Source organism: Hyperoodon ampullatus (genome assembly GCF_949752795.1).
Source record: "Hyperoodon ampullatus genome assembly, chromosome: 3".
Classification (NCBI taxonomy): domain Eukaryota; kingdom Metazoa; phylum Chordata; class Mammalia; order Artiodactyla; family Ziphiidae; genus Hyperoodon; species Hyperoodon ampullatus.
Genome location: NC_136916.1, coordinates 147,034,542 through 147,059,906, shown reverse-complemented (window position 1 = coordinate 147,059,906; position 25,365 = coordinate 147,034,542). Strand labels below are relative to the sequence as shown.

At 47.3% G+C, this 25,365-nt stretch overlaps 1 protein-coding gene and 1 pseudogene across 17 annotated transcripts in view; both read left to right on the top strand.

Moving 5' to 3' along the window:
* Positions 1–974, top strand: part of ACTN1 (actinin alpha 1) — a gene marked incomplete at its 5' end in the record, with an annotated part of 97,792 nt that extends 96,818 nt beyond the window's left edge. For all 16 annotated transcript variants that reach the window (XM_079700742.1, XM_079700741.1, XM_079700740.1 and 13 more), the window contains one exon: positions 389–974. In XM_079700742.1, the coding sequence (XP_079556868.1) occupies positions 389–547 (159 nt within the window). In that variant the 3' untranslated portion in view covers positions 548–974. The remainder of the gene's footprint in view (positions 1–388) is intronic.
* A 17,879-nt stretch (positions 975–18,853) lies between these two features.
* LOC307050715 (calmodulin-binding transcription activator 1-like) lies at positions 18,854–19,095 on the top strand (annotated as a pseudogene). Its single transcript has one exon. The product of its transcript is annotated as a calmodulin-binding transcription activator 1-like (transcript).
* Positions 19,096–25,365: the final 6,270 nt, after the last annotated feature.

Below are 25,365 nucleotides of genomic sequence, written 5' to 3'. Positions count from 1 at the left end.
TTATATACGGTTATATATGTGTATATGTATATATAGCATACGTATTTATATACACACATGTATATGGTTATATATGTGTATATGTATATAGTACATATTTATATACACACATGTATATGGTTATATTTGTGTATATGTATATATCATATATATTTATATACATACACATACATATATACGTACATATGAATGTGTAATATACATGTGCGTGTGTGTATGTACCCAACACACACACACATTTCTGTATCCAGAAGTATGAGGGCAGGGCCAGAACGGGGACGGAACAGGGTACCTAATGTCACGAGTGAGGTTTACGGCCTCTGGCCTTTGCGGCCGCTTTGCTTTACGGCCGCCCTGACCCGCCTTCCTGACCGCGCTCTCTCCGCAGAACTACATCACTGTGGACGAGCTGCGCCGGGAGCTGCCGCCTGACCAGGCCGAGTACTGCATCGCGCGAATGGCCCCCTACACCGGCCCCGACGCCGTGCCAGGTGCTCTGGACTACATGTCCTTCTCCACGGCGCTGTACGGCGAGAGTGACCTCTAACCCCCTCCCGCCGGCCCACGCCCTCGCCCCCGCCCGCCATGCGCACCCAGCTCTGCGCCTCAGCTGTCCCCCCCTCCCGCCGGGTTTGGTTCGCGCTCCGCCTCCAAAGGGGCGAGCTGGACCCAAGTGGCATCGAGCCTCCCAGACCGCGAAGTGACAGTTTACAAAATTATTTTCTGCAAAAAAGAAAAAAAGTTACGTTAGAAAAAGTAAAAATCCACATATTTTATTATAGAAAAAGTATTTTTTTCTCCACCAGACTTAAATGGAAAAGAGGAAAAATTAACTATTTGCACCGAAATGTTTTGTTTTGTTGTGACATAGGAAAATAACCAAGCACAATGTTATATCCATCCTTTTTATCGATTTTTTTTTCTATCTGTACCATCTGCTGTATTCATTTCTCCAATCTCATGTCCACCTTGATGTGGAGTGGGGGGGTGAGGGTAGGGGATAATCTTGTCAAAGGCACATTGGTGCATGTGTGTTTGCTAGCTCACCTGTCCATGAAAATATTTTATGATATTAAAGAAAATCTTTTGAAATGGCTGTTTTTTTAAGGAAGAGAATTTATGTGGCTTGTCTTCTCATTTTTAAGTCAAGGTGTAATTAGCCTATTTATCAGCACACACTTTTTTTTAAAAAAAATATTGCTCATTAAAAATGGTCAGGACAGGGGCTTCCCTGATGGGGCAGTGGTTAAGAATCCGCCTGCCAATGCAGGGGACACGGTACGATCCCTGGTTGGGGAAGATCCCACAGGCCGCGGAGCAACTAAGCCCGTGCGCCACAACTACCGAGCCTGCACTCTAGAGCCCCCGAGCCACAACTACTGAAGCCCGCGCACCTAGAGCCCGTGCTCCGCAATAAGAGAAGACACCGCAATGAGAAGCCCGCGCACCGCAGCAAAGAGTAGCCCCCGCTCGCCACAACTAGAGAAAGCCCACGCGCAGCAACGAAGACCCAAGACCCTTGCAGCCAAAAATATAATTAATCAATTAATTAATTAATTTTTAAAAGCAACAGTAAAAAAAAAATGGTCAGGAGAAAATTGGCAAGTGTGGACCAGTTTGATGCTGCTTGGCACACACCATATTAAAGCAACAACACTCCCATGTCAGCTCTTTGCTTGCTCCTTGCTTACTGTTTTCCAGAAGTGTGTGTGGGGTCGATGGTGTGGGGGCACCTGGACCACCCCTAATATGCTCTTGACCTTGGCGCGTTCCATCTTCTTACACTTAAGTTTCGTTTTTAAAAGGAGAAGGTCATTTCCTCACGAGGCTCCTATGAGTTGAAAGTAGACTCCACCTTCGTTTGTTTCCCACAGCATCAAACAGCTCTGTGACATCTACATGCCCCCCTTCCTTTTATTTATAACAAGGTCCCCGGGACATCTGTGTGCACTTCTGTAGCTTCTCCTGTTTTTTCCCCTTACCTGTGTTTCCTCCTCGAGGTTATCAGGCAATGAAGACTGCCGATAATGATATCAGTAATAGTAACAGTGCAGTGATTTACAGAAATGTAACTTAGCAATGGAAGCTAAAGGTCTGTGTTCCAGTTCTGGCTGTGTCTAGGAGTAAAAAAGTTTGGTGTAGTGGTTACAGGGAGTTGGGTCTGTGGAGTCTGACTGCCAGTGTTCAAATTCATGACTGCCACTTACAAAATGGATGACTGTGCACTACAGTTCCCTTATCTGTTAACAGGGAATAATAGTGCTGTTGGAAAGTTGATGCTATAATACACAGAGCTCCTAAAATATTAGTGCATATAAATGTTAGCTGTGGTCAATCTTATTTTAAGTTTCAAGGGATTCGGGTGAAGGATCTCTTAAAAAGAGAACCCTCAACATGATACGTCCCCTCATATAAGAGGACTAAGACTAAATCAGAACTTATTGAACTGGGGCCAAAGATAAGTTCTTCACTGTGAGGCCCTCTTGTTTAGGAATTAGTTTTATGAGTTTCTGGAACAACCCTGCCCTGGGAAAGAGGCAAGCCTGCTCAGGAGAAAAGACATGGGGAGAGAGGTTGGCTTTTGCTTTGGTAAACATTCCTACAGGTTTTACCACTGGCTGGTAAAAAGCCAGTAAATGCTCAAGGTGGGTCTGCTCTGACTGCAGCTCTGTGGGGAAAACTGTGGGAAAAGGCCAGAGCCTGCTCTCAAAGTCTTTTGAGGGAGGCGGATAAGCAAGATACATTGTTTTAGCTATTTACATGCAAGTCTACCCAAGGGCATGGTGGTATAGGAGTTGAGGAGAGGGAAACTGTTCCAACCAGAAAGTTTCCTAAACTCAGGGTGTAAGTGCTTTAATAAGCTTCAATTTCCAGGGACTTCCTGGTGGTCCAGTGGTTAAGACTCCATGCTCCCACTGCAGGGGATGTGGGTTCAATCCCACATGCCATGCGACGTGGTCAAAATACTGAAAAAAAAAAGCCTCTATTTCCAGAGATATCAATTTTTAAAAGAATGTGTGAGTCATTTGAACAAAGTGTGTTTACAGAGTTATTCCACAGCCTTCAAGAGTTTGAGTTTCTCAGTGTTCAAGGGTGCTTGTATGTGTGCAAATGACTATAATTAAATTAATTTTCAATCTGTTAAAGAGGTAAAATCTTAAAAATTGATTTCTTAAGATTTTAAGGTCATCATGGACATCTTGTTTTACTGATAATGTAATTTTTCTGTAAAAATAAAAACACTCTTCCTTGTCCTAATCATTCATACATTTAACAGATTTAATCCCCCAAAACAACCCCACTTGCAAACTACATTAAATTCCTTTAAATATTTTCAATGTATTTATAAGTTTTAATAATTCTTTCCAGGACATCAGACTCCCAACCCAGGAAGATTCAAATCCAAGCGGCAAAGTTTCACTCAGCACAAAGCAATTGAAATATTATAAATGTAGTAAATCACATTCTCTGGAGCAGTTCAAAGCTGTTTACTAACAATTCTCTTACACCTCCAGAATTAAAATCACACGTCTCATTTCAATTATACATTTCAGATGAAAAACCACAAAGCTAATATATGCCAGGTTCTCTGCCATGTTCCGTCACCTTAAATTAACCCACTGGTTGTCATGATGCTTACAAAACTGCTGAACACCTCCAAAGTATTAGTACTAAGAGTTTGATATACTTCATCTGTTTACTTATTTCTAAATAGGTGATTTCAAGTCCCTTTACTACTCATTGCTGGCTTTTGGGGTCAAAGGTTCAGGTGATAACATATAATTTACATCTAGGAAAATACCATTAAGAGGAGTCCTCTTCTAGTCTTTGAACTCTGTGGTGGGCTGAATAATGGTCCCGATAAGATGTCCATGTCCTAATCCCTGGAACCTGTGACTGTGTTACTTTACATGGCAAATGGGACTTCGCAGAGGGTAATTGAGTTAAGGTACTTAATGGGGAGGTTATTCTGGATTATCTGGGTGGGCTCTTACTAAGGGAGCCAGGCCAGCTGTGTCAGAGAGAAGATGTGATGATGGAGGTGGAGGTTGGAATGACATGAGGCCACAAGCCAAGGAATGCACTGTGCTCTAGAAGCTGGAAGAGGCAAGGAGATGAACTCTCCCCTAGAGCCTCCAGAGGGAATGCAACCCTGCTGACCCATTTTGGGTTTCTGAACTGTAAGATAATAAATTCCTATTTTAAGCCACTACATTTGTGGTAATTTGTTACAACAACAATAGGACACTAATACTTGCTCCATTATCCAGGTCTCTGGGAAGCCTGGCTGCCTCCCTGACGCCAGTGACCCACGTTACAGGCTTGAGGCTTTGGAGAAACCACCCCAGCTTCAAAGGCCTGAACTTGCAACGTCATCCCTGGGAGGCTGTCACAGCTACTGGACCAGAACTCCTAATTCTAACATCGCCAGTCTGCAGAGGAGGGAGATGGAAACTTCAAAGCTCTGAAACCCTAAAAGGGCCAGAATGACTAGGCCCAGCAGGAGGTGGGTAGGCTGATTAGCTCACCTGGTTAGTGGCACTGGCTGAGGGGCTGAAGGCTGTGGGCTTAACCCCTGATGGGGTAGATGACCTCACACGGACAAGTCTGCCCCGAGGTCATAGGCTGCTCCTTCACCCCAAGACCAGGCCAAACCTAGGGGGACAGAAGAGAGGTAACTGAGCAGCAGCACTGCCACTAAAACCATTGAAGAACCTTGTCTACATGCAGTGCCCTGGAGGATGGCACTGGACAGACACCCCTCTCACACCCAGCACCGGGCAAACCTGGACATCAGAGCTGGAAGCCTTCGTTGAGGCAGAGAGGGCCCAGAGATAACAGGACACTCAGACATGGTGGGATAGGGTCCTTCAGCTAAACTACAGCTCTAGAAGCCACCCTGTGACCATGGAGGCTTTCAGAGCCCCAAGAGTGGTGGGGAAGCCCCTGTCTGAGCAAGCACAGCTAAGGTGCTGCAGTGGGACCCTTTGCTAGTGATTGGACCACCTCGCCGGCTTAGAGACAAAGGGGAAATAGGCTTCAGGGTGTCTCCAGAACCCAGGGCCTAGGCAGGAACCCAGCTTCAGGTAGGGACTGGCCACAGCCCCCAGAAAGCCCTCGGGAAGCCAGGAGCCTGCCATCTCTCCATCTCATCTCGGCCCCTCTCTGTGTGGCAGCTTCACTCCTCTCTCGGGCCCAGCTCTCTCTGGTCGTGACCCCAGTGGTGGGAGAGGCTGACCCCATGTACCCCAGTGTTTTCCTCTACACAAGAAGCTAGTCCCAATTCCAAGATTGCAGGACCCACTTGGCCCAGCCTGGCCTGGTCTGAGACAGTGATGCCTACCAGTGGATGAGGCTGAGGCCATCGGTCAGGAGCTGGGTGGGACAGATAACTCAAAAAGCGGCCTTATAAGAGCTACCTCCGTTCATTATCAATTTTCACATCTTTGAGATTGGGATGTAGCTTATGACCAATCTCACGTTAGAATTATTGGTATCCTACCATTGCTGTTGGCAAGGTGGCAGTCATGACCTAGAGTCACTGCCTGCCCTTTTGAAGTAGGAAAGTGAGTCCTGGTTTTGTCTCAAACTTCTGTTAACACCTTCTAGTAAGATCAGGCACCAGGAGCAAAGCCTGCAGAATGGGTATACAGAAAGACAATCTGGAGGTCATAGTGGAGCCCTCTCTTATGAAAAGCTGCATTATTTATTTATTTATTTATTTTTTGCAGTACGCGGACCTCTCACTGTCGCGGCCTGTCCCGCTGCGGAGCACAGGCTCCGGACGCACAGGCTCAGCGGCCATGGACCACGGGCCCAGCCGCTCCACGGCATGCGGGATCTTCCTGGACCGGGGCACGAACCCGTGTCCCCCGCATCGGCAGGCTGACTCCTAACCAGTGCACCACCCGGGAAGCCCAGAAAAAGCTGCATTATTAATGCTATGGATCGAAATGGCATGTGGAAAATTCACTTAAAGACTGTGATAAGGAATTCAGAAGAGTCGGACTCTGCGTTTGAGGAAGTTTTAGCAAATTTGTTTTGCTCATACTTTCTTTTTTATCTCTGCACAAGAGTGACAGATGATAAAAAACATTTAAAGTCTAAAAGAGCTCTTTCAATAAGTACACAATGCACATAAGTACAAAATAAAAGAATGATAAGAAAGCATTGTATTACAGTTTAGTTGGTTACACATTTTCTTTCTTGATGGTTTATAAAATAATGGAGCATCTTCTAAATCTGACCGTATTTTAGATTCAATGAAATGTGGCCCACGGAACAGATTACCTGTCAACTCCCCAACCTTCTGGATTCTATTTTTGATGAGAGAACAAAAGAAAGATTCATCCTAAACCTACTCTATGTAATTTGGCAAGCTAAGAGATCCTCAGGCAATATAAAACATCCATTCTTATCACAGATTACTTTAACATGGTCTCTAATCGCCCCTCTCTAGCATCTTCCATTTCTAATTATCCTTTTTTTCTTAGACATCTCCTTGAATCCCACTTTTCCAACAGAAAGTGCAAGAGAGATCTTGCAAACTCTTAATACCTGGGAAGATGGCTTCTGAAAGCAAGCTATTTGAAAGAGGGTTTGTGAACACTTGTAAAAGGATGCAGTCATCCCTGGATGCAGCCCGATTCCATGAAGAGCAGGCGCTGCTTGACTAACATTGTCTTCTTTTGGTGTTGCTACTGGGCTCTTCAGAAAGAGCAATATAAAGACGTCTCAGTCCTGGGCTTCCCTGGTGGCGCAGTGGTTGAGGGTCTGCCTGCCGATGCAGGGGACATGGGTTCGTGCCCCGGTCCGGGAAGATCCCACATGCCGCGGAGCGGCTGGGCCCGTGAGCCATGACCGCTGGGCCTGCACGTCCGGAGCCTGTGCTCCGCAACGGGAGAGGCCACAACAGTGAGAGGCCCGCGTACCGCAAAAAAAAAGATGTCTCAGTCCTTGCTGAAATTCAGACAAGCAGCGTCTCCTCTATTCCTGGTGGGGACGATAGAGAGTCCCACTGCAGTGCTAAGTGGCTGTGTAAACAAAAAGCGTGCCCAGAGTGGGCTGCCTTATGAAACTGATGACTTCTGGGAGATTGCTATAGGCTGTAAGGACCAATTGTTGGTTCTGTTTTGTTTAAGTCCTACTGACTTGGACTCATCAACCCCACAGGTGCTGTGAAGCCTTTAAGGTAAATGAGAGAATTAGGATCTCAAAAGATCTCAACAGGCAATAAAGATGGGAGTAATCTTATAAGGTTACATTTCATGGGAGTGCATGTAAAACCCTGAAAGTGGGTCTAAAAACAAACAGGATGTGGGAGATACCCTGGAAAGGAGACCAAGAATATCCTCAACTTAATATGAGTGAACAGTGTGGAGAAGCAGCTTCAAAGAGCTAATTTGACCTTGGGCTGGACCAATAGCTTGGAAACTCAGAAGATGCTTGTGCTCACATTATCTGCCAATTGCAGGAGAAGCATGGAAAGCTGGTCTTTAACAGACAAAATGAAGCAATGCTGCAGTGGGGGAGAGACCTAGCCCCATGTCAGCTCAAGCCTGTGAGTGAGATGAACTGGATCCTGGTACCTCGTGACACATTTTCCTTTTCCTGCTCTGTCCAGAACAGCCAAGCTTGGAGCCAAGGTAGGTGGGAGGAGAAAGCGGGGATGGAGAGAGAGAAAAGGATATTTTGCTTTCATACACAATCAGCCTGAGATGATTAGATGTAATATCTCATGCATGTACTCAACCCAGTGCCTTTTGAGGATGTTGCTCAGTAACTATTAGGTTGTGTATTTGGTTAGGACCCTTCTAGACCAAGAGCCACAAAACCCAACGCCAGCTGGTAAGGCCAGAGGGTGATTTACTGGCCTGGATAACTGAAGTGTCCAGAGGTAATGCCTGAGGCAGGCGCTGACATGCTGCCAGCAGGACCTAGTTTCTCTGGATGGACTTCATTCTCAAACATGCTGTCCTGCTTCAGTCCAGTGAGTTCACAGCACACCATCGTCTAGAGCTTTCCTTGGGGGTAAGTAACCCAAACTAAGACACAGACCACTCTTGGGGACATGCTTGGGAGAGTGACTTCGCCTGAGACTCTTGAGATGGGCACCCAGGGGCTCCATGCCTTGTCCTCACACAGTACTAGAACACTCGGACCTGCCGGCTGCAGAAACTGACCTTGCTGCCGCGTTGAGAAGGGAACACTAAGGGTGTGGGAAGGGGGCTGCCACCTCTCTCTGGGCTGCCTACGTGTTTCTTCATGTGCAGCCAGCAGCTGGCAGGATTGGAAAATAGGGAGATTCCTGCATGCCTTGGGGAGGTGTGGGGAGTCCTGGTGGTCAGGCATGTGGGCACTCAGAAAACTGTCACTGGGCACCTGTGGGAGAGCCTAGAGTTAGGATCAAAATTCTCATTTTATAGTTCAAGGCAATGGGAAGATAGGGTTCTTTACGTAAAACTTCTCTTTATAGGTTATATTTTAGAACACATCTATTCACCAAGGGTTGCCTAGAGTAAGGTGGATGTAAATGAAATCCTAGAATGAAGCAACTAATCCTGTGTCCTGTAAGCCCCCATTAAGGCTTCCTTCCACCTTCCCCACACTGCTACCAGAAAGCTGCATTTTGAGAAAGCTGTTCTTAAAATTAGCTAGGTGGATGCTGCCCTCCAGTGGCCAGATGTGTCCTTACAGCGTTTCCCAGCTTGAGAGGAGCAGGGAGCAAGACCCGAGCAGGAGCCTTCACATCCTCCTTGCTTTCTTTTGCACTGCTCCCAACGGGTCCCAGCTGGGCTGTTCCTGGGATGTTGGGGGCCATGGTCTGTGCCACAGAGGGACAGCAGAATTAACATTTAGCAGAAGAAAAACAATGACTAACACTTACTTTGTGCTGGCCCAAGTCTTAAGCGATTTCTCTGCATTTAATCGTCACACATACTATTATTACCCCATTTTAAAAACCAGGAAACCAAAAAATAATAATAATAATAAATAAATAAATAATAAATAAAAACCAGGAAACCAAGGCATAGAAACCTTAAGTTAGTGGCCAAGCTGAGATTTGAACCCAGGTCTCTCTAGTCTCCAGAAGCAATGTTTCATTCACTTTACTAGTGGTACTCAAACATTGCTATGCCCAAGAATTGTTTAGGGAGTTTGTCAAAGATGCAGAATCCAGGGCTCTGTCCCCTAAGATTGTGATTGAGTGGGTCTAAGAGGAGCAAAGACAACTGGGAATCTGTCCCCAGGACATGATGGGTAGAATCTAGTAAGTAGCGCAAGCAGGGTCACGGGCCACACTCTGGGAAGCCTGAGATTAAGATCTCATCATTAATAGGAGGGCTAATTTGTCAGGACATAAGAAAGAACTTTATAATAGTCATATATTCTGATTCAAACTAATGTCTACATGCAAGCATTCTGGTAGGTGCTCACAGGTGCGATCTCATTTCCCGTCCTTGGTGACTCTTGCAGGTTGATGGCCCCAATTTGCAGATGAGGATGCCAAGGTGTGAACCTCCAAGAGAGAAGAAATCCCTCTTCTCCTTTCTTTTTTTTTTGCGGTACGCGGGCCTCTCACTGTTGTGGCCTCTTCCGTTGCAGAGCACAGGCTCCGGACGCGCAGGCTCCGGACGCACAGGCTCAGCAGCCATGGCTCATGGGCCCAGCCACTCCGCAGCATGTGGGATCTTCCTGGACCGGGACACGAACCCATGTCCCCTGCATCGGCAGGTGGACTCTCAACCACTGCGCCACCAGGGAAGCCTCTCCTTTCTTCTATTTTGAGGCTCCTTTCATTGGCACTCCATCATGGTGGGTAGCCCCTGATGCCACTCCAAAATATGCCACTTCGACATAAGGATTATTTTGAACTGAAGGCAATTGAGAAGAAGAAGATACAAGAAAAGCTCTCTTCCCTTCTCCTATTTGCCTAAAAGCAGGACATAAATTTGTAAATGTACGTATCATTTGTAAATTTTGCTCTCTACCAGGAAGTCCAGAAGTTAATCATTGGCTGCAACTCTAGACACTCAGCAACCCAGAGACAGCATCAGAGGAATCTACACACAAACCTTGCTAAAACTAGCTCTTAGCTACCATTGGCTTCCCCATATATTTGCCATCCCACAATTTTCCACCCTAGAAACTCAGTCCTTTTCCTGTGTCTGATCACTTCTCTAAAAAAAATTTTTTTAACATCTTTTTTTAAAAAATAAATTTATTTATTTTTGGCTGCGCTGGGTCTTTGTTGCTGCGCTCGGGCTTTCTCTAGTTGCGGTGAGCGGGGGCTACTCTTTGTTGCGGTGCGTGGGCTTCTCATTGCGGTGGCTTCTCTTGTTGCAGAGCATGGGCTCTAGGCACGCGGGCTTCAGTAGTTGTGGCTCATGGGCTCTAGAGTGCAGGCTCAGTAGTTGTGGCTCATGGGCTCTAGAGTGCAGGCTCAGTAGTTGTGGCGCACGGGCTTCATTGCTCTGCGGCATGTGGGATCTTCCCAGCCCAGGATTCAAACCCGTGTCCCCTGCATTAGCAGGCGGATTCTTAACCACTGCGCCACCAGGGAAGCCCCCTAACATCTTTACTGGAGTATAATTGCTTTAAAATGTTGTGTAGTTTCTGCTGTATAACAAAGTGAATCAGCTATACGTATACATATATCCCCATATTCCCTGCCTCTTGCGTCTCCCTCCCACCCTCCCTATCCCACCCCTCTAGGTGGTCACAAAGCACTGAGCTGATCTCCCTGTGCTATGCTGCTGCTTCCCACTAGCTATCTATTTTACATTTGGTAGTGTATATATGTCAGTGCAACTCTCTCACTTCGTCCCAGCTTACCCTTACCCCTCCCCATGTCCTCATGTCCATTCTCTATGTCTGCATCTTTATTCCTGTCCTGCCCCTAGGTTCATCAGAACCTTTTTCTTTTTTAAGATTCCATATATATGTGTTAGCATATGATATTTGTTTTTCTCTTTCTGACTTACTTCACTCTGTATGACAGACTCTAGGTCCATCCACCTCACTACAAATAACTCAGTTTTGTTTCTTTTTACAGCTGAGTGATATTCCATTGTACATATGTGCCACATCTTCTTTATCCATTCATCTGTCGATGGACACTTAGGTTGCTTCCATGTCCTGGCTATTGTAAATAGTGCTACGATGAACATTGTGGTACATGACTTTTTTTGAATTATGTTTTTCTCAGGGTATATTCCCAGTAGTGGGATTGCTGGATCATATGGTAATTCTATTTTTAGTTGTTTAAGGAACCTCCATACTGTTCTCCACAGTGGCTGTAACAATTTACATTCCCACCAACGGTGCAAGAGGGTTTCCTTTTCTCCACACTCTCTCCAGCATTTATTGTTTATAGATTTTTTGATGATGGCCATTCTTACTGCTGTGAGGTGATACCTCATTGTAGTTTTGATTTGCATTTCTCTAATGATTAGTGATGTTGAGCCTCCTTTCATGTGTTTCTTGGCAATCTGTATATCTTCTTTGGAGAAATGTCTGTTTAGGTCTTCTGTCCATTTTGGATTATGTTGTTTGTTTTTTTGATATCGAGCTGCATGTCACTTCCCTAAAAATGTATTATTCTTTTGTTAAGATGCTACACAAGCCCAAGTTCTAACCATTCTTTTGAGTTACTCAACTCTGAGAGCTTCCATGTGCAAGTGGGGTGCACATGTTAAACTTCTGTTTATTTTTCTCTTGTTAATCTGTCCTTTGTTAGTATAATATACAGGGCCCCTGTACAATGAACCGAAGACGGGTAGAGGAAAAAAAGATTTCTTTCCCCTCCCCTGCACCCCCATGGAAATCAAGCACCTTGGCATTGTTGGGGACCTTAGTGTTGTCTGGCAGGAGGCACAGAGAAAGCACAGGAGGGCATCCTTGTTGAACCCAAGTTTGTGTGCCCGATACACAGTGAGGCCAAACAAACCAAAGTGTCGGAGTTTGGAGCAGAAAAAGGTTTATTGCAAGGACCAAGCAAGGTGAATGGGCAGCTTACGCTCAAAAGACCCAAACTCGGGCTTTCCTGGTGGCACAGTGGTTGAGAGTCTGCCTGCCGATGCAGGGGGCGCGGGTTCGTGCCCCGGTCCGGGAGGATCCCACATGCCGCGGAGCGGCTGGGCCCATGAGCCATGGCCGCTGAGCCTGCGCGTCCAGAGCCTGTGCTCTGCAACGGGAGAGGCCACAACAGTGAGAGGCCCGCGTACCACACACACACACACAAAAAAAGACCTAAACTCTCTGAGGGTTTTCAGGGAAGCATTTTTTTTTATAAATTTATTTATTTATTTATTTATTGTAGGCTGTGTTGGGTCTTCATTTCTGTGCGAGGGCTTTCTCTAGTTGTGGCAAGCGGGGGCCACTCGTCATCGCGCTGCACGGGCCTCTCACTGTCGCGGCCTCTCGTTGCGGAACACAGGCTCCAGACGCGCAGGCTCAGTAGTTGTGGCTCACGGGCCCAGCTGCTCCGCGGCATGTGGGATCTTCCCAGACCAGGGCTCGAACCCGTGTCCCCTGCATTGGCAGGCAGATTCTCAACCACTGTGCCACCAGGGAAGCCCCAGGGAAGCATTTTTAAAGGCGATATTTGGGGTGAGGGCTACAAGTGTGTGACTTTCCTCTGATTGGCTGGTGGTGAGGTGACAGGGCGGTGTTCCAGGAATCTCAATCATCAGCCTTCTGGTTCCAGCCAGTCGAGGTCTCAGCATGTAGTTACCATCCTCCACGCTGGTAGGGGCCTTAGTTCCCGCAGAACAACTCATAGATATATGTCAGATTGTTATGTACATCCCTTGAGGAGAAACTAGGACTCTTTTATCTCTGCACTATTGTTTCTTGCCTGCTTTTCCTTGGTTTCTGCATTCCCTCACTTCCCTAATTTGTAAGTAGCTGAATCTGCTCTTTGGAACTCAGGGAAGGTCTAGGAGACTAAAGCTTTTTTCTGCAAATGAGAAATGGAGGCCTTTGTACCTGGGAGGGCCTCACAGGATCCTGCTCAGTTTCAATTCCCCTTTTCTTTGATACTCCTCAATCTTGAGCATACAGGGGTGGGACAAGAAAGGGAATAAAGTTTTGCATAGAGAGCTTAATCATAAACTCAGCAGAGGAACTCGGCTTTGGGGGACTGGGTTTCAATATCGTTGAGCTGACTCGCCCCACCTGCTGCGAGCAGGCTTGAGTGAGGGTGTGGTGGGCCTGCCGAGCAGCCGCCCCAGGTGTCACTAGGGTGGCATCAATCCTGGGATCTGGAGCAGCTAGTCCCTGGGAAAGGCCTCACAGGGGAAGACGAGGTGCTGTAACAAGCGTTTTGGGAGCCAAGTCCTGGTCGCTGTGGGACTGCTTTTCAGGGGAGCCCACAAGTGCCGTTAAATCAGGACACACCCTCTGCAGTGAAGAGCTCCCACCAGGTAAGCCCAGGGCTTGCACAGCAGCAGCAGGAAAATTCTGAGGCAGGCGGGAGGAGGGAGGCCAGCTTTTCAGTTTGGGCCCCGCTGCCATTGCTGTTGCCGTGCTGCCCTGAGTTGAGGCCCCTGGCCAGCCTAACAGCGAGGAAGGGCACCTGAGGGAGTTGGGAAAGCCCTCTGGGGCTGTGGCCACAGGCCTGATGTTCACCCAGGCTCAAGGCCTCCAGGGTCTTGGGGTCCCTGCCTAGACCTTCAGTTATTTGGGCAGAAGACAGAGCCTGTGAGTCCTCTGACCCGGCTCTGTGAACAGGGCTGCGTGGGGAAGGGGCTGCCTCCGTGGCTGGGCCCTGAGGGCCCGAGGGGGCAATGTGTGCCCACCCCTCCTCTGCACCCCAGGGGTCCAGGCCCTCCAGCCAGAGAGGGCCCGGGAGTTTCTGTGAGCTGTGCGTGCCGGGAGGGGAGGCCTGCGGAAGGACAGAGATGGAGGCGGGAGCAGTAGGTTCTCGGCTTCTGCTTCACCTGATGCCCGGCCTCTGGCAGTTGCCAGAATGTGTATGTGATTTACGTGGGACCCGATTTTGGTTCGGTAACACGGGGAGCCGAGGTTGAATTTTGGGGCCGCCTGGCCCTGGTGTACCAGAGGCTGGGGGTGGTGGCCAAACCGGCTGTTCCTGCCCAGGCACTGGGTCCCTAAGTAGGAGCCTTGCCTGCAAGAGGATCCCCACCCCTGCCCTCGCGTTCATAACCGGGAGGACTTCCTCCCCACCCCCAGGACCCCTCGGGCTCCCCCTCACCTGCCATAGCTCTCCTTTCTTTAGGGTGTACCCTCCTTACAACCTCCTCTTTATACCATTTGTATTATCTGATTTTTTTTTTTTTACACGAAGCGAGTGTTATTTTTACAATTACGTATATTAAAATACTTTTCATCTGGGGGAAAGCACATACCGGGCAATCCTCAGGAAAACAGGCTAGTTCACCGGGAGCAATAATTTCATTTAAAAGGAGCACGTTCTTGGGGCTTTGCTGGTGGCGCAGGGGTTGAGAGTCCGCCTGCCGATCCAGGCGACACGGTTTCGTGCCCTGGTCCGGGAAGATCCCACATGCTGCGGAGCGGCTGGGCCCGTGAGCCATGGCCGCCGAGCCTGCGCGTCTGGAGCCTGTGCTCCACAACGGGAGAAGCCACAACAGTGAGAGACCCGCGTACCGCAAAAAAAAAAAAAAAAAAAAATAATAATAATAAATAATAATAATAAAAAAGGAACACGTTCTCACAGATTTTTTAGAAAACCTCCCAGAACCCAGTTTGAGAAATTCTGACTTGAAAATTTAAGGGCTAATTCAACTTTGTCTTTCAGTTGTGAAATATAGATATAAAAACCTCACCTTTAAAACTTGTAAAAAAAATCTTAAGATTATTTATTACAACGAACACAAAACTTGAAAATACTCATAGGATTTTTGATTCCTGAACTTGGGTAGGTCTAAGGACCCTGATTTGAGAAAGGCTAAAGTCAGGTGTCAGGCTGATGCTGAGAGGTTTTTTTTGTTTTTTGTTTTGTTTTTGTTTTTTTGGTGGTGTGGTTAAACCTTGCTCAGTAAGAAATACAAAGTATTACACAAATGTAGGAGAAGAATGCATGATGGCATGGAGGAATGCCCAAAATTTAAGCCCACAGTAGGATATAAAGGGAATTGTAGAGTCATGTAGGGGAGGAAAAATACCTTTCCTTCTACCCTGCTAAATTCTGGACTCTGAGCTGGGGGCCATGTAACAAAAGACAGATTAACCAGAGAAAAGTATATGCATTTATTTAATATACATTTTATGTGACCTGAGAGCCTTCGTAAGGAAAATGACGACCTAAAGAAATGGTTAAACCTGAGCACTTTTTTTTTGTGTGTGTGTGTGTGTGGTATGCGGGCTTCTCACTGCTGTGGCCTCTCCCGTTGCGGAGCACAGGCTCCGGACGCGCAGGATCAGTGGCTATGGCGCACGGGCCCAGCCGCTCCGCGGCACGTGGGATCTTCCCGGACCAGGGCACGAACCCGTGGCCCCTGCATTAGCAGGCGGACTCTCAACCACTGCGCCACCAGGGAAGCCCAAACCTGAGCCCTTTTATAGTAGGTTTGATGAAGAATGGAAAGTTGTGGAGAAATATGACAGGACAGAAAGTGTGAGGGAAGTGTAGTAAACTGGGGGAAACTTAGCAAGGCCTGTTCCTTCAGATTCCTCTCTCTGTCCCTTCATCTTCAGAGATAAGGATGCTCTTTTTCTCTGGGCATAGGGAGGACACCTCTCACACGGGTTTTTTTTTTTTTTTTTTTTTTATAAATACATTTATTTATTTTTGGCTGCGTTGGGTCCTCATTGCTGTGCGCGGGCTTTCTCTAGTTGTGGCGAGTGGCGGGGGGGAATACTCTTTGTTGCGATGCGCGGGCTTCTCATTGCAGTGGTTTTTCTTGTTGCGGAGCACGGGCTTTTGGCACTCAGGCTTCAGTAATTGTGGCTCGCGGGCTCTAGAGCGCAGGCTCAGTAGTTGTGGCTCCCGGGCTTAGTTGCTTCGCAGCATGTGGGATCTTCCCGGACCAGGGCTCGAACCTGTGTCCCCTGCATTGGCAGGCGGATTCTTAACCACTGCGCCACCAGGGAAGCCACGGGGTTTTTTTTTTAACGTGCTTCCAGGGAAGGTCAGAAAGTCCTTCCTGCACGTACAATTTCTCAAATCCTTCAGCTTGGCGTGTTCAATATGCCAGGTGCCATATTTAAGGGTAGCGTGTCCTGAACCCTGTCACTTGAAAGCACAGGCTCCAGAGCCTAGCTGCTTATGTTCAACTCTGAGGCAGCTTATGTCCCTTCCTGTGTGTGACTTTGGGCAACTTAATTAATTGTCTTAACCTCCGTTTCCTCATGGGGTTTGTTAAAAGCATGACAACAGGCCCCAAGTGGAGTCACTTATGCAAAGCTGAAACGGTGCAACTCAGATTGGGACTTGAACTCACGGTCTTTTAACTGGGATCACACACCTGGTCTCAGGACTTAATGAAGCTCAGTTTCTTGATGTCTCATCGCAGAAAGAATCCAGTGAGAGACAAAGTGATAGGTAAGAAGTGCATTTATTTAGAGAGAAACACTCTCCACAGACAGAGTGTGGGCCATCTCAGAAGATGAGAGGCCCTGAAATATGGCGTGGTTAGGTTTTATGGGCTGGGTAATTTTGTAGGCTAATGAGGGGGAGGATTATTCCAAGTATTTGGGGGAAGGGGGCAGATATATCCAGGAATTGGGCCACTGCCCACTTTTTGATCTTTGATGGTCGGCCTCAGAACTGTCATGGCACTGGCGGGTATGTCATTTAGCTAATGTATTACAGTGAATGTATAATGAGGCTCAAGGTTCACTGGAAGTCAACTCTTCCGCCATCTTGGATCTAGTTAGTTCTAACCAGTTTTTGTCATGTCCTATGGCTATGTCATTCTTTTAAATGTTGTGCCCCTGACCCCTTCTCTCCTGTTTCAAAGCCCCATGTCACCAAACTGAGACTTAATTATAGTTTTGGCCTCTCCCAGAGATGGAGTTTTAAACCGGTCAATCAGGACTCACCTGATCAGCACTAGGGAGGTGATCTGCATGGTAGACCCCTGCCATCCCCTAGAGGAAAGAGGCCTTGCAATAACCAATCTGCTTTTTTGTCTGGTTTAACTTCCTTGTCCCTGCTCCCTTCTGCCTATAGAATTCTCACTTTGTACAGCTCCTCAGAGCTCCTTTCTCTCTGCTAGATGAGATGCTGCCCAGTTTGAATAAATTTTTCCTCAAATAAACTCATAAAATTTGTAATAGCTCAGTCTATTTTTTAACAAGAGCAAATACATTCTATCCCAATATTGAGCTTATACATCAGTGAATGACTGTACACAGGAAACATACCCCAAATGTTCAGTGTTTATTTCTGAGTGGTGGTATTGTTGTTGAACTCAAGTTTGTGTGCCCAACACACACTGGGGCCAAACAAACCAAAACATCGGAGTTTGGAGCAGAGAAATGTTTATTGCAAGGGCCAAGCAAGGAGAATGGGAGGCTTGTGTTCAAAAGACCTAAACTCCCTGAGGGTTTTCAGGGAAGAGTGTTTTTTTTAATTTTTATTGGAGTATAGATGCTTTATAATATTGTGTTAATTTATACTGTACAGCAAAGTGAATCAGCTATACGTATACATACATCCCCTCTTTTTTTGGATTTCCTTCTCATTTAGGTCACCACAGAGCACTGAGTAGATTTCCCTGTGCTACACAGTATTAGTTATCTATTTTATACATAGTATCAAGAGTGTATATATGTCAATCCCAATCTCCCAATTCATCCCCCTCTCCCCAGGGAAGAGTTTTTTTTTTTTTTTTTGCGGTACGCGGGCCTCTCACTGCTGTGGCCTCTCCCGTTGCGGAGCACAGGCTCCGGACGCGCAGGCTCAGCGGCCACGGCTCACGGGCCCAGCCGCTCCACTGCATGTGGGATCTTCCCAGACCGGGGCACGAACCCGTGTCCCCTGCATCGGCAGGCGGACTCTCAACCACTGCGCCACCTGGGAAGGCCAGGGAAGAGTTTTTAAAGGCAACATTTGGAGTGAGGGCTGCAGGTGTGTGACTTTCTTCTGATTGGTTGATGGTGAGGTAACAGGGCAGTGTTCCAGGAATCTCAATCATCAGCCTTCTGGTTCCAGTCAGTCTGGGGTCTTAGCATGTAGTTACCACCCTCCTCCTGGGTAGGGGCCTTAGTTCCTGCAGAACAACTCAAAGATATGTATCAGATTGTTATGTACATCCCTTGAGGAGGAACTAGGACTCTGTTTTTTTTTTGTTTTTTTGTTTTTTTTTTTTTTTGCGGTATGCGGGCCTCTCACTGTTGTGGCCTCTCCCGTTGTGGAGCGCAGGCTCAGTGGCCATGGCTCACGGGCCCAGCCGCTCCACGGCATATGGGATCTTCCTGGACCGGGGCACGAACCCGTGTCCCCTGCATCGGCAGGCAGACTCTCAACCACTGCGCCACCAGGGAAGCCCTAGGACTCTGTTTTATCTCTGCACTATTGTTTCTTGCCTGCTTTTCCTTGGTTTCTCCATTCCCTCACTTCCCTAATTAGTACTGGTTGATCCTGCTCTTTGGAACTCAGGTAAGGTCTAGGAAACCAAAGCCTTTTTCTGCACATGAGAAAGGGGAGCCCAGAAAGGCTTTTGTATCTGGGAGGGCCCCCTAGGGTCCTGCTTGGTTTTGGTATCATGCTGACTATAACTATTTGTACTTTCCCAACTTCTCCATTAGAAAAGGCTCCTTTTAAAATAATAACTGAGCGGGTGCGTGGCAGCAGCAGGGTTGGCGGGCTGGCGGCAGCAGCGGTACCTGGGCGCTCGGGGTCCCGGTCGCGAGGAGGAGGAGAATGTGGTGGGCGGAGGGGAAATGGCTGCCGAAAACAAGCCGGAAGAGCATTTCCCAAAGTGTATTCTGCGGAACTAGCACCTACTGTGTCCTCAACACCATGCCACCTATAGAAAATGGCCGTGGGAACAGCAGTAGTAGTCATGTAAAAATCTTTTTACCGAAAAAACTGCTTGAATGTCTGCCAAATGTTCAAGTTTTCCAAAAGAGAGTCACCATTGGAACACTAGTGAGGGCTCATGATGCAGCCGTCCTTTTGGATTTCTTTTTAATAATGTGTGACCTTTCACCTTTGATCCCCTGACCTGCATTACCTTGGTAACCATTTCATTTTTTAATTTAATTTCTTTTTTTTTTTTTTTTTTTTTTTTTGTGGTACGCGGGCCTCTCACTGTTGTGGCCTCTCCCGTTGCGGAGCACAGGCTCCGGATGCACAGGCTCAGCAGCCATGGCTCACGGGCCCAGCCGCTCCGCGGTATATGGGATCCTCCCAGACCGGGGCACGAACCCGTATCCCCTGCATCGGCAGGCGGACTCTCAACCACTGCGCCACCAGGGAGGCCCTAATTTCATTTTTTGATTTTGGTGTACAAACTGTAACATTTCATCTCTCAAAGTGTAACACGCTGATTTCCTCAAATAGAGATACCCCTGTGAGCGATAAATTTGCAAAACGCTGTCTTCATTTTCTGTATTAAAATTCATTTCAGTTTTAAAAATAAAAAAAAAAAATAACTGAAAAATAAATCAGTTGCCTTTTCCACAGAAAGAAATAGAAAATATTGCAGGCCACCTAAATAGGGGTCACTTGTACAGTTCTTCATGTGGAGCAGCAGCTGGGTTCAGAGGTAAGGGTGAGGGTTTTAGAGTCCGGTCTGGACTCAAATCCCAGCTCTGACACTTTCTCTCAATTTCCCATTTCCTGATCTCTACTGTGGGTGTAACAGTGAAACAGGAGGGAAGGGGGCAGGGCACAACCTTGAAAAGAATGACATAAACCCATTAGAACCAAATAGGTCCAAGATGGAGGATGCCTCGACTTCCAGTAGACCTGAGTCTCAGTATACCTTCATTGTAACACATTAGCAAGCTAAATGACACACCCACAGGCGCCATGACAGTTCCAAAGCCAACTATATAAAGGTCAAAAAGTGGGCAGTGGCCCAATTTCTGGAGATCCCCACCCCTTCCCCAAAATAGCTGGAATACTCCTCCCACTCATTAGCCTATGAAATTACCCACCCTATAAAAACTGACAGCCCCATACCCTGGTGCCACTCTGGCCTTCTGAGATGGTCTACACTCTGTCTGTCGAGTGTGTTTCTCTCTAAATCAGTCCACTTCTTACCTATCACTTTGTCCCTCACTGAATTCTTTCTGTGACAAGACATCAAGCACCTGAGCTTCATTAAGTCCTAAGACCTGGTGTGTGATCTCAGGTAAAAGACCGTGGGTTCAAGTCCCAATCTGGGTTGCACAGTTTCAACAATACCCCAGTGGGGTTCCTGGGAGGATGAAGTGAGATAACCGATGTGAAACAATCTTGTATGTGGCGCTGTTTTCACGATTTATTTGCAATTTTCTCCATTAGACCAGAGGCAGGGGCTCAGAGGCCCTGGTAGTTTCTGTTTGCTGGGCTGGGAAGTGGTCCCATCTGCAGAGTGGGGGCTTACACCCCACTTTGCAGCCCCAGAGGACTAATCCTAGGTGGAAACCAGAAACACTGGCCTCTAGCAGGCTCTTGTATATTGTGTGGCCTGCTGTCTGTGGGTTCCAGGCTGGCAAGCTGGGATTCCGCCTGGAGAAGGCACTGGGGTGGTGGGCCACCTGGGACTGCCCCTTCCCCTGACCACCCCCTTGGGTCAGCTAGATTCTGAAGGCTATGACGTATATATAAATGTGTAACATATATACATATATGTGTATGTATATACATGTATGCTTATGTATGTATTTATAAACACATCCCCACACATATGTGGAGAGAGAGATGGAGAGAGGGAGACTGAAAGAAACTGGGGTTACAAAATTGCCCACATTTTAAGAGTTTACATTTAACAAGTGAATGCATCACAAAATCACTGCAGGATTAATTAGCATTTTAATTCAATTATCATAGGTTCTATGGTCTCATAACAGGCCTCAGATTTTAACTGTGTGATGAGCTTTCCTTTCAAATCTCATCAAAGTATCTATAAGCACAGTGATGAGGACCAAGTCTGGCCTGGCCACATAGCCCTGTGGTGTCCCTGGGCCCATGGCCCTGGTCACATTCCTTTAGTGGAGATGGAACAGACACCACGGCTGCAGTAGAGAGTGTACATTTCTTAGTTTTTGCTGCCTCTAAAGTAGAATCAACAGCTAACAGTCCCAGCAGCCTGGCTTGCTCCTCTGGGCTGACAGCTGCAGGTACACGTGTAACAGGGAAGAGCAAATCTGACTCCATGTTGGATCTGTTTCTTTGGCTTTAAACTTTGCTTTTTGTTGCTTATGTTATTATAATCATACATAATGGCCTGCCTCAGGGAACCCTGCCCCTGTGCCTGAATGTTAAACTAAAGGGCCTTTGTTCAGCTCACAGGGAGACAATCTGACCCTGCTCGCCTGTGAATGGCTGCAGAAAAGCAGAAATTAACACATCCCCTCCCTATGCTGGTCAAGCCAGGCAAAACTAATGGCATTTTAACTTTACTTCCTCACCTCCTCTGCCTCTCTGTCTTATGACACTGGCATCCAGACCCCAAGAAGATTTTTTTGGGGGGACACTAGTCCGCCATCTTCTCAGTCTGCCGGCTTTCTGAATAAAGTCGCTCTTCCCTGACTCAGCACCTCGTCTCCCGATTTATTGGTCTGTTGTGCAGCGAGCAGGGTGAGCTTGGACTCAATAACAGAAGCTGCCCCCATAGTGTCTCTGTTGACCTGTGTGCTTGGCTTCCGTCCCCAGTACTTGGTGATGGGGTTTTTGTATTGCAACCAATCTGGTCCCCTGCTGAGACTTTGTTAAGCACTTAGGATAAGGCTTAAAGATCTGGGAAAATGACAAAGCGTCTTGCAAAACAGCTTTGTAGAGGGAATGGGGTATTTCCTTTTTTTTTTTTGCGGTACGCGGGCCTCTCACTGTTGTGGCCTCTCCCGTTGCGGAACACAGGCTCCCGGACGCACAGGCTCAGCGGCCATGGCTCACGGGCCCAGCCGCTCCGCGGCATGTGGGATCTTCCCGGACCGGGGCACGAACCCATGTCCCCTGCATCGGCAGGCGGACTGTCAACCACTGCACCACCAGGGAAGCCCAGGGTTGCCTTTTAAATAGAGACTGTTTGCCTTGGGTTAAGTTACATATTGTCATGACAAAGACTTGCTCAGTTGGAGCTGAGCTCCTGGTCTAGGTGGACTGTGACCTGGGGGACTGAGGGTCCAGTAGGGTCAGACCATCCTGCCTGGGCTCAAATCCTGAGGGTACTAACCTTGGGCAAATCTTTCCACCTCTCTGAGCCTCAGTTTCCTCATCTATAAAATGGGGTTGATGAAAGAGGAGATAATGATACATGAAGCAGTCATCTGGCATGTTCCTAGTTTTTAAAGTTTCAGGCCTCATTCTCCCCAAAGAACCTTCTCTGCATGGTCACCACAACACATCTGCAGTTTGTTCCTTGAGCTGAGCCTATAGTGATTCTCAGACTTTTTTCCCCCTTTTTTCTCTTAATTGTGGTTAAATACACATAACAAAATTTACCATTTAAATTATTTTAAAGTGTAAGTTTATAAATTTTTTTATTTTTATTTATTTTTGGCTGTGTTGGATCTTTACTGCTGAGCGCGGGCTTTCTCTAGTTGTGGCGAGCGGGGGCTACTCTTCGTTGTGGTGCACGGGCTTCTCATTGTGGTGGCTTCTCTCGTTGCGGAACACGGGCTTTAGGCGTACAGGCTTCAGTAGTTGCAGCACGTGGGCTCAGTAGTTGTGGCTCGCAGGCTCTAGAGCACAGGCTCAGTAGCTGTGGTGCACGGGCTTAGTTGCTCTGCGACATGTGGGATCTTCCCGGACCAGGGCTCGAACCCGTGTCCCCTGCATTGGCAGGAGGATTCTTAACCATTGTGCCACCAGGGAAGCCCTAACGTGTAAGTGTAAAGTGCTGTAGCGTGAAGTACATTTGCATTATTGCATAACCATCACCATCATCCATCTCCAAGAACTTTTTCATCTTCCCCCAACTGGAACTTTATCCATTAGACAGTAACTCCTCAGTTCTCAAGCTTTTTGGTCTCAGGGCTCCTTTACACTCTTAAAGAATTGTGAACCTGCAAATGCTTTTGTTTGTATGGGTTATATCTACCAATGTTGTTTAAACAAATTTCAACTGAGTAAATTTTAAAGATCTTATTATTCATGAATTGGGCAACAGACCATGTAGCAGGAGCTGTACAAGATGAAACATCTTATAGGCAGAAGGGAGCAGGACAAAGAAGTTAGACGAGCAAAAAGTGGGTTGGTTGTAGCAAGGTTACTTTCCTCTAGGGGATGGCAGGGGTCTATCAGGCACATCACCTCCCTAGTGGTGAGGAGGTGATTCCTGATTGACTGGTTTAGGATTCCATTTCTGGGAGAGTAATTAAGTATTTAAGTCTATTTTTTAAATTTTATAAATTTATTTATTTATTTTTGGCTGCGTTGGGTCTTCGTTGCTGCGCACAGGCTTTCTCTAGTTGTGGTGAGCAGGGGCTACTGTTTGTTGCGGTGCGCGGGCTTCTCATTACGGTGGCTTTGCTTGTTGCGGAGCACGGGCTCTAGGCGCACAGGCTTCAGTAGTTGCAGCACGTGGGCTCAGGAGTTGTAGCTCGCAGGCTCTAGAGCACAGGCTCAGTAGCTGTGGTGCACAGGCTTAGTTGCTCCACGGCATGTGAGATCTTCTCGGGCCAGGGCTCGAACCCGTGTCCCCTGCATTGGCAGGCGGATTCTTAACCACTGTGCCACCAGGGAAGTCCCAAGTATTTAAGTCTTAATTTTGTGACATGGGGCTGAGCATAAGTGACTCCATTTTGGGCCTGTTCTGTTGCTTTTAACAGTGTTTACCATATTATAACTGAAAACTAAGAAAAATTTAAAATAGAATTTATTGATTAAAAATAACAAAGAATGTAAATATTGTCATATTTATAATGAAATACATTTTTTTTTTTTTTTTTTTTTTTTGCGGTACGTGGGCTTCTCACTGCTGTGGCCTCTCCCGTTGCGGAGCACGGGCTCCGGACGCGCAGGCTCAGTGGACATGGCTCACGGGCCCAGCCACTCCGCGACATGTGGGATCTTCCCGGACCGGGGCACGAACCCATGTCCCCTGCATCGGCAGGCCGACTCTCAACCACTGCGCCACCAGGGAAGCCCCTGAAATACTTTTTAAGAAAAATAATTATATCTTCCAAAACAAAAAAGTTAGTAGTGAGAAGATCAGTATTTTTTCTACAGTTTTACAAATCTCTTTAATGTCTGGCTTAAATGGACACTCACATTTGCTTCTGCTTTCAATCTACTGCAATATTACATGTCATGTAGCCTCTGGAAAATTCTACTGTAGACCCATGAGAGAATGAGAAGGCAAAATACTAATGTCTTAGGGTTGTTATAGAAATAGTTTTGATTTCATGGATTTCCTGAAAGAGTCTCAAGAACCTCAGTAGACATAATAGCAGAGTCTCTGCCCTGGGGGATTTATAGTCTCCGGAAGGCAGGAGTAGGCTGGGTCCAAGGAGCCAGAGAGTCAGTGCCGACCAAAGACTCACGGGGGTGAATATATACCCCAGCTTCATCATGGCGTGGTGGGGGACTGAGTTCTCTCCTCACTGTGTGGTCCCCAGGATTGAGCTCTGGTTGCCCATGTTGGCAAAATGCCTTGTAATGCCCCCTTAAATAAGTTCCTTCCCTTCCCTTCCCTGCCTCACTGCTGTGGTCCCCTGAGATCACTTTTGGAGTAAACCACTTCTTCCTAAATCCTTGTCTCAGGGTGTGTTTTTAGGGGGAGCCCAAACCAGTGGCTCTCCCTAAGCCCATGGCCCTCATCATTCTCCTCCCACAGTGGCCTGCTAGTCCATCTTTAACAACTTGCTGTTTGGGTGGGGGGGAAGTCCTGGTTTGCTGATTTCCATGGAGCAAATCCTCCCAGCAGGGCTGAGTTCCAATACCAAGTTGATGTCACTGAGGCCATAGGGTAGAGCGGAGGTGCCCACTGCTGCTCTTGGGCGGTGTGAGCCCACTCCCTGGCAGTGCTGCTGCTGCTTGCAGCCCTCCACCGTGTCTGCTTCTGCTCCACGTCCCCTCTGTGGTCACCTCAGCACTTAGGAGAGTGTCCACCTATAGTAGGTACAAATATTTGTTGAGCCTGTTGACTAAAAAAAAAAGTACAAACTTAAAGTTGAGAGTTATGTTTCATTCGGGGACCCTACTGAGGACTATAGCCCGGGATACAGCCTCTCAGATAGCTTGCTCTGAGAAACTGTTCCAAACAGGTAAGGGAGGAGATA